The 14679-nt window shown below is 44.9% G+C and overlaps 1 protein-coding gene across 1 annotated transcript in view; it reads left to right on the forward strand.

The window, feature by feature from the left end:
* LOC133577046 (uncharacterized) overlaps window positions 1-13819 on the forward strand; it is a 159226-nt gene extending 145407 nt beyond the window's left edge. The window contains exons 7-9 of the mRNA XM_072912904.1: window positions 4749-5788; window positions 13015-13198; window positions 13317-13819. Coding sequence (XP_072769005.1) covers window positions 4749-5788; window positions 13015-13198; window positions 13317-13819 — 1727 coding nt within the window. The remainder of the gene's footprint in view (window positions 1-4748; window positions 5789-13014; window positions 13199-13316) is intronic.
* Window positions 13820-14679: the final 860 nt, after the last annotated feature.

Raw genomic sequence — 14679 nt, forward strand, 5'->3', positions numbered from 1 at the left:
TTTGGGTTTTGTACAATTTAACAGGATAAGAGTTTTTGTATGATGAGATATGCAATGCATGTATGCAATTTCAAAAGTTGTAGGAAAGTATTTAGATGAAAAAATGCTACCATTTTCTAAGAATGGAGCTCTAGTATTATGAGGGAACATGTGTATTATCAGAAAAATTACACAATTTCGAAAGGATAAAAACGCAGTAAAATATTAATATGTTAATATTAATATTAACATGTAATTAATATGTTAAAGAAGTAAACATTTTATAAGATTTGCACTGTTGTATTAGGATAAATAACTATAGTAAATAACAAAAAACATAACACAATTTTGAATTTTTTTTTTAAGTCATATTACTATCCATAATGATCAGCAGTTGAAAAAAAAATCTTAAAATGACAAATAATACTAATAATAATGTGATTTTACAAGAAGAGAGTTGTGGTATTGTGAGGAAAAATGTGTAAAAACAGAAAAATACAAAATGTAAAAACATTTAAGTCGCAGTAAAGTATTACGTTAAAAAACTTACGTTAAAGAACTACGCTATGAACAAAAATGACATAATAAAGTTGTTGTTTTTAAACATTAAAGCCATAATAATACTCGTAAAAATCCGCAGTTAATTTTTTTGTAATAATTACTTAATAATTACATAAAAGGTTGTCATTTTAAATTAATACAACTGTAATATCAGTGAGAAAAAAGTCAGACTTTTAGAAAAATAATGTACTGTTATGAAAGAAAAAGGAAACTTTGTTTCAAATTCCAAAACATGTTCAAAATCATGACAGTATGAAAAGTTTTTTATTTTCTATTTTACAGGAATAAACTTGTGGTAAACTATTCTAATTAATAAATGGAAATTTAACACACATCAAGCTGTAATCTAACGATAAAGAACTATAATGATAACAAAAATAACATCATAAAGTTTTGTTTTACAAATAATAAAGCCATAATAATACCCATATCAATCAGCAATTGATGTGTTCTAATAAAATGACCCAAAAAACGAATAATAACATACCTGCCAACTACTCCGGTTTTCCCGTAATTAGTACGGTTTTCATCAACCTATTCCGGGTTACGGTTGCAGTGATAAAAAATACGGTTTTTCATTAATTAAAAAAACATTTTTTTTTTAAATGCGCGAGGCTATTTATAGCACCGCTGCCAAGCACGAGGCACCTGTTGCCATTGTTTCCAAACGAGCGAACGATCATGGAATCAGCCGGAGAAAAATCGCAAACGAGTCTTAAACCGAAAAGAAAACTGCAGTCATTCCGTGAAGAATATTCAAAAGCCTATCCGGGAATAATTATCCGTTCCAAAAAGGGTGAAAACTACGCGAATTGCACCTTGTGCAGACAAGATTTTTCGATCGGACACGGAGGAATTAGCGATGTAAAAGACCACGTTGGGACAAAAGAACACAAGTCTAATGCCGTTGCTAGCGATACAAGTGGAAAACTTTCAACGTTTTTCGGATTTTAGCCACAAAAAGGTAATGACACCAATGTTATCTATTGGAATTGTTTAGTACTGTTATACTGTTAAAAGTGTTTATACTATTTATGCTTTCAAGTCCAAGTTGAAGAAATCTTGTTAAATGTTGACAGCATAACTACCAAAATACAGAAGTATGTCCTTAATATTTTTGCAGTGCTATTTCTGTTGAAAAGTTAAAATGATTACATTAGAGATGTGATGTGCCACTTTTCAAGTGTCTGATGGCTTAAATTAATTTTCATTAATTTTTCATATTTTGAATTCTTTTGAAAGGCTTACAAAAAAACTACATTTGAATTGTAATTCCATGCTATTGACAGGACTATTAATTTTAATGAAGTTAGCTTACCATGTTTACAGTATGATAATTGTGATAGAAATGTGAATTTTAGGCACATAATATTTTATACAATTGAACAAGGCAGTAGATTATACAAGCTTGGACAGAAAGTTAATAATGACACCAATTTTTTTTTTAATGGAATTGTTTAGTACTGTTTTACCATTTGTTTACTGTAAAAAGTGTTTATACTGTTTATACTTTCAATTAACAAATTGAAGTCTTGTGAAAGGTTGACAGGATAACTGGCATTAACTGTCAAAATAATTTCAAACTATTGAAGTTAGCTTACAGAATAAACATGTCAATCAACCCATATGATTTTTGCTATAATATTTTTGTTTTGAAAAGTCACTGTGACTGATAGAAAAGTAATGGTTTTAGCAACATTTTAACCTGTCTGAATGCTAATAATCATTTTGCGTCGGGGGGCGAAGCCTGAACCCCCCACCAGGACTTTGTCCTGGACCTACCGGGGCCTGCGGCCCCTGGACCCTGGTTACTAGGTTTTTCTGATTTCAAAAGTTGGCAGGTATGTACGGTAATAATAACAATAGTGAACAAGGGAGAGAAAAAAGTTTGCTTTGTTTATCACTAATTTTACAAAAATAATGTACATTTATAGGAGAAAAAAAAGTTGTAATATTTCTAAGTCGTTAAAAAAAAAAGTTTATAATTTACCTGAATAAATTTGGAGTTAAGTATTACTATATATGTACTATAACTATGTAAGGGTTGTCATATTAGTAGTTAAAAAGTCAGACTTTTAAGAAAAATATTGTACATGTTAGAGGGGAAAATATGTAATACTGCATATTTAAAATCATTAAAATACTAATTTCCTTTTTTAATTTTACAAGAATAAAATTGTTTTAAAATATTGCAATGCAATTGCAAAATGGTAATTGTACACAACTAGAGCTTTCATTTTATTGATGCAAGACAACGTTTTTACAAGAATAAAGTTAAACTATTAAACTGCTCAGTGGCCTTGTGGTTACAGTGTACGCCCTGAGATCGGTAGGTCGTCAGTTCAAACCCTAGCCCCCCGGGCGCGACCACCGCTGCTTCTCACTGCTCACTGAACAAGGGGATCGGTCAAATGTAGAGGTTAATTTCACCAAATAATCAAAATAATCTTACTTATCTCATCATATGAAATATAACTTACTTCACCAATTATTATTTATTTATTTATTTTTATTGGGATTACTTATGGAGTATATTGTGAATAAATTGAGAACAGGAAGTGAACAAAAGTTTTAGCAACTGTTATGTAAAAGAAAAAGGGTAGGATTAAATAAGCTCTGCTTCTTCCTACTCCTTTTCGAACATGTTGAAAAGAGAAACTGGAAATTGTGATGCATCATGTTGTATGCTTGCATGTTCGAAATATACTCAAACTCAACTCAACTCAACTCAACCACACCTAGGGTGTGTGTGACAATCATTGGTACTTTAACTTTAACTTTAACTATTATGAGAAAAAAGGTCATAACAATACATAAAAAGCCACAATTTTCACAAAGTTTTATAGTAAATAATTGATCATTTTAGAAGAGTAGAGATTTCTGGAAAAAAGTAAAGTCGTAATAATGTTAAAAAAAAAAAAAATTAAACAAAGTCCAAATCTGACAGGACAAAAGTAATACAAAGATAAGAGATTAAAAGTTATGATTATTTTTAGAGATACATGCGTTAAAATGTAATATCGGAAATTATCGATATCGTTTTTTTAATTATCGGTATCGGGTTTTTTTGTTTTTGTTTTTTTTATTAAATCAACATAAAAAACACAAGATACACTTACAATTAGTGCACCAACCCAAAAAACCTTCCTCCCCCCTCATTCACACTCATTCACACAAAAGGGTTGTTTCTTTCTGTTATTAATATTCTGGTTCCTACATTATATATCAATATATATCAAACAGTCTGCAAGGGATACAGTCCGTAAGCACACATGATTGTGCGTGCTGCTGGTCCACTAATAGTACTAACCTTTAACAGTTAATTTGACTCATTTTCATTAATTACTAGTTTCTATGTAACTGTTTTTATATTGTTTTACTTTCTTTTTTATTCAAGAAAATGTTTTTAATTTATTTATCTTATTTTATTTTATTAATTTTTTTTAAAAGTACCTTATCTTCACCATACCTGGTTGTCCAAATTAGGCATAATAATGTGTTAATTCCACGACTGTATATATCGGTATCGGTTGATATCAGTATCGGTAATTAAAGAGTTGGACAATATCGGAATATCGGATATTGGCAAAAAGCCATTATCGGACATCCCTAATTATTTTCAATTTAGTATGGGGAACATATTCACCATTAATTAGTTGCTTATTAACATGCAAATTAGTAACATATTGGCTCTTGGGGCGGTATAGCTCGGTTGGTAGAGCAGCCGTGCCAGCAACTTGAGGGTTGCAGGTTCGATCCCCGCTTCCGCCATCCTAGTCACTGCCGTTGTGTCCTTGGGCAAGACACTTTACCCACCTGCTCCCAGTGCCACCCACACTGGTTTAAATGTAACTTAGATATTGGGTTTCACTATGTAAAGCGCTTTGAGTCACTTGAGAAAAAGCGCTATATAAATGTAATTCACTTCACTTAATTAGTCATTATTAAGTACTTGTTAATGTCTTATTCTGCATGGCCTTATTATACAACCAGTAAGTCTTCCCTCAATAACCTCAGAATTATTGCTTATTAGTAACCCTAACCCTAACCCTAACCCTTATATGTTCCCCTAGTGTCCAAATAACTCTAAATTAAGTCTTTGTTACTGAGAATATGTTCCCCATACTAAAGTGTTACCATATTTATTAATGTATATTTAGGAATAATTCATATAAGGCAACAAGTTTCTAATGTCTGTCATCTTTCAGGAGAGAAACCATACGAGTGCTCCAACTGCAAGAAGCGTTTCTCCCACTCAGGCTCCTACAGCTCCCACCTGAGCAGCAAGAAGTGTTTCAGCAGCGGCGGTGTGAGCTCAGGAGTCGCGGGCGGTGCGTTCAATGAACATCCGTACTTTCCGCCGTCTCCATCCGCGGGGAGGGACAGAAGCAGCAGAGGTTCTCCTCTGGCTCCGCAAGCCCAGGAGAGCAGCAGACGACCTGAGGAGCAGAAGCGGTTTTCGGACCCGCCTCCTCTCTGCGACCCCTCGGCCGAGCTCTCCCTGAGGGCCAGCATCTTGAAAGGAACCCTGCTGCCGTACCTCCAGTCCAGCTCCAGGTTTGAGCACATGCTGCAGGAGATGCTGCACAGGGAGGTGAGCAAGTACCAGGACTCGGACACGGCGGAGGGCGTGACGTGTGGCTCCTGCTCGCAGGTGTTCCCCAACCTGGTGGTTCTCCTGCAGCACGAGCGCTACTTGTGCAAGGTGAGCCGGGAAAGTAAAGGCGACGGAAGGCAGTCACCCGCCGCGCAGAAGTGGCCTTCAGGACCTCAGCGGTCTCCTCAAGGAAGCCCCAAACATGCCTCAGAGGTGTCCTCACCTCACAGGAGAAGACTTCAGTCTCTGGCTCCTCCTGCAGGCCTGGATCTCGGCCTCCGTCCGTCTCGGGAACTTTCCTCGCCTCAGAACGAGCCTCTGGACCTCTCCGTGCAGAAGCAAATGCGGCACGACGCCAGACGCGTCAACGGCACGTCCTCCAAGCGAGACCGGACGGAGGAGGGCAGGCGGCATAGCCCCGCGCAATTTCCGGAACATTCCCCGCACCCCGTCTACCGGGCACCGGTCTTCCCGCCGTCTTTGTACAGCGGCTTCCCCTTCTTCAACCAATCGGCTTTGAGCTTCGCAGGACACGACGCCATAGCCCCGCTCCCCTTTAGCCCCGGATTCCTGTCGCCCTTGACCTACATGGTGGACGGCGAATCAGACGCCACGCTGAAGAAGCTCCATCAGGAGAGACAAGCACTCATGGTGAGCACGCCTTCTGCCGACTCGGCAAAACCTTACACTCAGCAAGATTAGGATAGGACAGACTTAGAGTGTCCGCCCTGAGATCGGTAGGTCGTGAGTTCAAACCCCGGGCCGAGTCATACCAAAGACTATAAAAATGGGACCCATTACCTCCCTGCTTAACACTCAGCATCAAGGGTTGGAATTGGGGGTTAAATCACCAAAAACGATTCCCGGGCGCGGCCTCCGCAGCTGCTCACTGCTCCCCTCACCTCCCAGGGAGTGAACAAGGGGATTGTTGGACTTGTTGTGCAAACACAACAAGTCCACACAAATAAGGAACAAACACATGAAAACAAACATCAAAGTGAATTGAAGTGAATTATATTTATATAGCGCTTTTCTCTAGTGACTCAAAGCGCTTTTACATAGTGAAACCCATTATCTAAGTTGCATTTAAACCACTGGGAGCAGGTGGGTAAAGTGTCTTGCCCAAGGACACAACGGTAGACACTAGGAATGGTGGAAGCGGGGATCGAACCCGGAACCCTCAAGTTGCTGGCACGGCCACTCTCCCAAACGAGCTATACCGCACCACAAAGGACATAAAAGACGTTAAAACGGCGTGGGCGCAATTGGGACCCGAGGGTTCCTGGTTCGATCCCCACCGTCTGCCAACCCCGTCACGTCCGTTGTGCCCTTGAGCAAGACACTTCACCCTTGCTCCTGATGTGTGGTGGTTAGGGCCTTGCATGGCAGCTCCCCGCCATCAGTGTGTGAATGTGTGTGTGAATGGGTGAATGTGGAAATAGTGTCAAAGCGCTTTTGAGTACCTTGAAGGTAGAAAAGCGCTACACAAGTATAACCTTTTTACCATTTTACCATCAAAAAGAGAACAGCTGATGCAATCAGCAGCGCCGGTTCTACATACAGCTGCAAAAGTAAAACACACACACACAAAAATAGCAATAAATAATGCATATGATTACATCATGTGTAGACAAACAACAAAAAAACAATTCATGGTAACACTTTAGTATGGGGAACATATGAACCATTATTTAGCTGCTTATTAACATAGGGATAGGGTTAGGGTTAGGGTAAGGGTTTGCTCTTTTTGTTTGTTAAGACTTTACCGTAGCTTCCATCGGCACCATTTCATATTTTCCTATATTGGCTTGCACCTGGGGATAAGTTGATTGGCAACACTAAATTGGCCCTAGTGTGTGGATGTGAGTGTGAATGTTGTCTGTCTATCTGTGTTGGCCCTGCGATGAGGTGGCGACTTGTCCAGGGTGTACCCCGCCTTCCGCCCGATTGTAGCTGAGATAGGCTCCAGCGCCCCCCGCGACCCCAAAGGGAATAAGCGGTAGAAAATGGATGGATGGATGGATGGCTTGATTTTGGAAATAAAACATCTTTCTTACCCACACACTGCTTCCTGACGTCCATCTGCATCTTGGGGAACCGACATGACACACACAAGCAACGAACACACATTGTCGGACGTGCGCTGCTATGGAAACGGAAATAAACGCGCCAAAGAATTAGTTCCGGCATTGATTAAAAACATTGAACACATTACATATTGTTATGACGATTTCTGTTACTACTTTATATATAAATATACTTGCAGTGTTTATATAAAACCCATCGGGTTCAATATGATGTGGGTCCACCTTTTGCAGCTATTACAGCTTCAACTCTTCTGGGAAGGCTGTCCACAAGATTGCGGAGTGTCTTTATAGGAATTTTCGACCATTCTTGCAAAAGTGCATTGGTAAAGGGCTGGCTCTCAGTCTCCGTTCTAATTCATCCCAAAGGTGTTCTATCAGGTTCAGGTCAGGACTCTGTGCAGGCCAGTCAAGTTCATCCACACCAGACTTTGTCATCCATGTCTTTATGAACCTTGCTTTGTGCACTGGTGCACAGTCATGTTGGAAGAGGAAGGGGCCCGCTCCAAACTGTTCCCACAAGGTTGGGAGCATGGAATTGTCCAAAATGTTTTGGTATCCTGGAGTATTCAAAGTTCCTTTCACTAGAACTAAGGGGCCTGTTGAAATAAAAAGTGTTTCTCGTCTTCCTGTCGGTCACTTTTTCTTAATAATGATCTGGAAGCAGCAAGTGTCATCTCACAAGAGCCTCGGGTGCCGTGAATGTCATTCAAGTGACAAAAGTGACGCCTTGGCGAAGATTGATGACCGCTCATTTTTAGTTCTGTTTTTTAAATGCCTGGCTGGCAATGGACTGACACACCCTCCTCCATCGACTGACACACCCTCCTCCATCGACTGACATACCCTCCTCCATCGACTGACACACCCTCCACCATCGACCGACACACCCTCCTCCATCGACTGACACACCCTCCACCATCGACTGACACACCCTCCACCATCGACCGACACACCCTCCTCCATCGACTGACACACCCTCCACCATCGACTGACACACCCTCCTCCATCGACTGACACACCCTCCTCCATCGACTGACACACCCTCCACCATCGACTGACACACCCGCCACCATCGACTGACACACCCTCCTCCATCAACCAACACACCCTCCACCATCGACTGACACACCCTCCTCCATCGACTGACACACACTCCGCCATCGACTGACACACACTCCGCCATCGACAGACACACCCTCCACCATCGACCGACACACCTTCCACCATCGACTGACACACCCTCCTCCATCGACCGACACACCCTCCTCCATTGACTGACACACCCTCCTCCATCGACCGACACACCCTCCACCATCGACCGACACACCCTCCTCCATCGACTGACACACCCTCCACCATCGACAGACACACCATCGACCGACACACCCTCCTCCATCGACTGACACACCCTCCACCATCGACCGACACACCCTCCACCATCGACTGACACACCCTCCACCATCGACTGACACACCCTCCTCCATCGACCGACACACCCTCCACCATCGACCGACACACCTTCCACCATCGACCGACACACCCTCCACCATCGACCAACACGCACTCCACCATCGACTGACACACCCTCCTCCATCGACTGACACACCCTCCACCATCCACTGACACACCCTCCACCATCGACTGACACACCCTCCACCATCGACCGACACACCCTTCTCCATCGACTGACACACCCTCCGCCATCAACCGACACACCCTCCTCCATCGACCGACACACCCTCCTCCATCGACTGACACACCCTCCACCATCGACCGACACACCTTCCACCATCGACCGACACACCCTCCTCCATCGACCGACACACCCTCCACCATCGACTGACACACCCTCCTGCATCGACCGACACACCCTCCTCCATCCACTTACACTCCCTCCTCCATCCACTTACACACCCTCCACCATCGACGGACACACCCTCCACCATCGACCGACACACCCTTACACACCCTCCACCATCGACTGACACACCCGACACCATCGACCGACACACCCTCCACCATCGACCGACACACCCTTCTCCATCGACTGACACACCCTCCGCCATCGACCGACACACCCTCCACCATCGACTAACACACCCTCCACCATCGACTGACACACCCTCCTGCATCGACCGACACACCCTCCACCATCGACTGACACACCCTCCTGCATCGACCGACACACCCTCCTCCATCCACTTACACTCCCTCCTCCATCCACTTACACACCCTCCACCATCGACCGACACACACACACCCTCCACCATCGACTGACACACCTTCCACCATCGACCGACTCACCCTCCACCATCGACTGACACACCCTCCACCATCGACTGACACACCCTCCTGCATTGACCGACACACCCTCCTCCATCCGCTTACACTCCCTCCTCCATCCACTTACACACCCTCCACCATCGACTGACACACCCTCCACCATCGACCGACACACCCTCCTCCATCGACTGACACACCCTCCACCATCGACTGACACACCCTCCTGCATCGACCGACACACCCTTACACACCCTCCACCATCGACCGACACACCCTCCACCATCGACTGACACACCCTCCTGCATCGACCGACACACCCTCCTCCATCCACTTACACTCCCTCCTCCATCCATTTACACACCCTCCACCATCGACTGACACCCTCCACCATTGACCGACACACCCTTACACACCCTCCACCATCGACTGACACACCCTCCACCATCGACCGACACACCCTCCACCATCGACCGACACACCCTCCACCATCGACTGACACACCCTCCACCATCGACTGACACTCCCTCCTCCATCCACTTACACTCCCTCCTCCATCCACTTACACACCCTCCACCATCGACTGACACACCCTCCATCATCGACCGACACACCCTCCACCATTGACCGACACGCCCTCCACCATCGACTGACACACCCTTACACACCCTCCACCATCGACTGACACACCCTCCACCATCAACCGACACACCCTCCACCATCAACTGACACACCCTTCACCATCGACCGACACACCCTCCAACATCGGCTGAGACGCCCTTACACACCCTCCACCATCGACTGACACACTCTTACACACCCTCCACCATCGACTGACACACCCTCCACCATCGACCGACACACCTTCCACCATCGACTGACACACCCTCCTCCATCGACTGACACTTCCTCCTCCTTCAACTGACACACCCTCCTCCATCGACTGACACACCCTCCTCAATCGACCGACACACCCTCCTCCATCGACTGACACACCCTTACACACCCTCCACCATCGACTGACACACCCTCCACCATCGACCGACACACCCTCCACCATCGACCGACACACCCTCCACCATCGACCGACACACCCTCCACCATCGACTGACACACCCTCCTCCATCGACTGACACTTCCTCCTCCTTCAACTGACACACCCTCCTCCATCGACTGACACACCCTCCTCCATCGACCGGCACACCCTCCTCCATCGACTGACACACCCTCCTCCATCGACTGACACAACCTCTTCCATCGACTGACAGACCCTCCTCCATCGACTGACACACCCTCCTCCATCGACCGACACACCCTCCTCCATCGACTGACACACCCTCCACCATCGACTGACACACCCTCCTCCATCGACCGACACACCCTCCACCATCGACTGACACACCCTCCTGCATCGACCGACACACCCTCCCCATCCACTTACACTCCCTCCTCCATCCACTTACACACCCTCCACCATCGACTGACACACCCTCCACCATGGACCGACACACCCTCCACCATCGACCGACACACCCTCCACCATGGACTGACACACCCTCCACCATCGACTGACACTCCCTCCTCCATCCACTTACACTCCCTCCTCCATCCACTTACACTCCCTCCTCCATCCACTTACACACCCTCCACCATCGACTGACACACCCTCCACCATCGACCGACACACCCTCCACCATTGACCGACATGCCCTCCACCATCGACTGACACACCCTTACACACCCTCCACCATCAACTGACACACCCTCCACCATCGACCGACACACCCTCCACCATCGACTGACACACCCTTACACACCCTCCACCATCGACCGACACAACCTCCTCCATCGACTGACAGACCCTCCTCCATCGACTGACACACCCTCCTCCATCGACTGACACACCCTCCGCCATCGACTGACACACCCTCCGCCATCGACTGACACACCCTTTTCCATCGACTGACACACCCTCCGCCATCGACTGACACACCCTCCTCCATCGACTGACACTTCCTCCACCATCGACTGACACACCCTCCTCCATCGACCGACACAGCCTCCACCATTGACTGACACACCCTCCACCATCGACCGGTAGCTCGCCATTGAGGTAATGGTCACCCCTGCTTTAGAGGCTTTGAAGGCTACAACGATGGCTCCCATTAGTCGCATCTTCCAAGCATTTTTATCATCTTTAAAACCCCAAAATGTTTGTGAATGATAGGCAACATTCCATAAAAAGTACAGTTCCCTTTTAAAGCAAAGCAACTAGCACTATATTGCCAAAAGTATATGGCCACCCATCCAAATGATGAGAATCAGGTGTCCTAATCACTTGGCCCGGCCACAGGTGTATAAAATCAAGCACTTAGGCATGGAGACTGTTTCTACAAACATTTGTGAAAGAATGGGCCGCTTTCAGTGATTTCCAGCGTGGAACTGTCATAGGATGCCACCTGTGCAACAAATCCAGTCGTGAAATTTCCTCGCTCCTATATATTCCAAAGTGAACTTTATTTTAAGAAAAATGAAGAGTTTGGGAACAACAGCAACTCAGCCACCAAGTGGTAGGCCACGTAAACTGACAGAGAGGCGTCAGTGGATGCTGAAGCGCATAGTGCAAAGACTTTCTGCACAGTCAGTTGCTACAGAGCTGCAAACTTCATGTGACCTTCCAATTAGCCCACGTACAGCACGCAGAGAGCTTCATGGAATGGGTTTCCATGGCCGAGCAGCTGCATCTAAGCCATACATCACCAAGTATCAATGCAAAGCGTGGGATGCAGTGGTGTAAGGCACGTCGCCACTGGACTCTAGAGCAGTGGAGACGCCTTCTTTGGAGTGATGAATCACGCTTTTCCATCTGGCAATCTGATGGACCAGTCTGGGTTTGGAGGTTGCCAGGAGAACGCTACATTTCGGACTGCATTGTGCCGAGTGTGACATTTGGTGGAGGAGGAATTATGGTGTGGGATTGGTTTTCAGGAGTTGGGCTTGGCCTCTTAGTTCCAGTGAAAGGAACTTTGAATGCTCCAGGATACCAAAACATTTTGGACAATTCCATGCTCCCAACCTTGTGGGAACAGTTTGGAGCAGGCCCCTTCCTCTTCCAACATGACTGTGCACCAGTGCACAAAGCAAGGTCCATAAAGACATGGATGACAGAGTCTGGTGTGGATGAACTTGACTGGCCTGCACAGAGTCCTGACACACCCTCCACCAGTATATAATAGAACACGTTTGAATGCTCCAGGATACCAAAACATTTTGGACATTATGGCCTTCCCAGAAGAGTTGAAGCTGTAATTGCTGCAAAAGGTGGACCCACATCATATTGAACCCTATGGGGTAGGAATGGGATGGCACTTCAAGTTCATATTTGGCAGGTGGCCAAATACTTTTGGCAATATAGTGTATCTCCAAACATTCCAAAGTAGAGGAATTACTGTACAAAAACGGTATTTTTTTCCCCTCCAAAAAGTGATGGTGTGAAATGCTGTGTTTCAGGGGGAAGTATTAAACCGCGGCACGCTGGACTACCTCACTCTCATGGATGAAGCTCTGGAGGGCGAGGGAGGGGCGGGGCGTAAGAGGCTGAAGAAGACGGACGAAGGTCTCTACGCCTGCGACATTTGTGAAAAAACCTTCCAGAAGAGCAGCTCCTTGCTGCGACACAAATACGAGCACACGGGTGTGTGAGCGGCGTCCTGCAACATCCGTGTGTGTGTGTGTGTGTGTATGTGTGTGTGTGTGTGTGTGTGTGTGTGTGTGTGTCTGGTGTGTTAACACGTGTGGCGTCCATCTTGCAGGCAAGCGTCCGTACGAGTGCCAGGTGTGCCAGAAGGCCTTCAAGCACAAACACCACCTGATCGAGCACAGCCGGCTGCACTCGGGAGAGAAACCCTATCAGTGCGACAAGTGCGGCAAGCGCTTCTCGCACTCGGGCTCGTACTCGCAGCACATGAACCATCGCTACGCCTACTGCAGCAGGGACCAGCAGGACCCTGACCAGGACCACAGGGACCAGCGGGACCCCGACCAGGACCACAGGGACCAGCGGGACCAGGACCACGACGACCCCAACGGCGAGGACACCAGGACGCCGCGCTCCTTCCTCAGCGACGCCAGCCTGGACGCCGCTTCAGAAGCGCACAGAGAGGAGGAGGAAGATGGGAGGGATGGAGAACCTATCCCAGCTGAGGACAGCGGGGGGAGGGAGTGGGGTAGACTCCAGCAGCAGGAGCGCAATGGAGACTTAGATCAATGTCAGCTGGGTGTGGACGTGACACATCTAGCCACGATAAAAACTTGATAGACGCCAATTTATACATACTTTATATCATAGATATACTGTACATTATATGTATATAATGTACATCATACATCGATATACTGTACATTATAAATATACATAGATATACTGTATATCATATACTGTACATTATAAATATACTGTACACCACATATAGATATACTGTATATCATACACTGTACATTATAAATAGATATACTGTATATCATATTCTGTACATTATAAATATACTGTACATCATACATAGATATACTGTATATCATATACTGTACATTATAAATATACTGTACATCATACATAGATATACTGTATATCATATACTGTACATTATACATATGCTGTACATCATACATATATACTGTATATCATATACTGTACATTATAAATATACTGTACATCATACATAGATATACTGTATATCATACACTGTACATTATAAATATGATGTACATCATATGTATATTTATATATTGTATATGATATAATGTACATGATACATATACATAGATATACTGTATATCATATAATGTACATTATACATATGCTGTACATCATACATATATATACTGTATATCATATACTGTACATTATAAATATACTGTACATCATACATAGATATACTGTACATCATACATAGATATACTGTATATCATATACTGTACATTATACATATGCTGTACATCATACATAGATATACTGTATATCATATACTGTACATTATAAATATACTGTACATCATACATAGATATACTGTATACCATGTACTGTACATGATATATGTAAACACATATTGTTTATTATATATATACTGTACATCATAGATATACCGTACATAGATGTCTGCTCTATATCTGTCATGC

Source organism: Nerophis lumbriciformis, linkage group LG03 (assembly GCF_033978685.3).
Source record: "Nerophis lumbriciformis linkage group LG03, RoL_Nlum_v2.1, whole genome shotgun sequence".
Taxonomy (NCBI): domain Eukaryota; kingdom Metazoa; phylum Chordata; class Actinopteri; order Syngnathiformes; family Syngnathidae; genus Nerophis; species Nerophis lumbriciformis.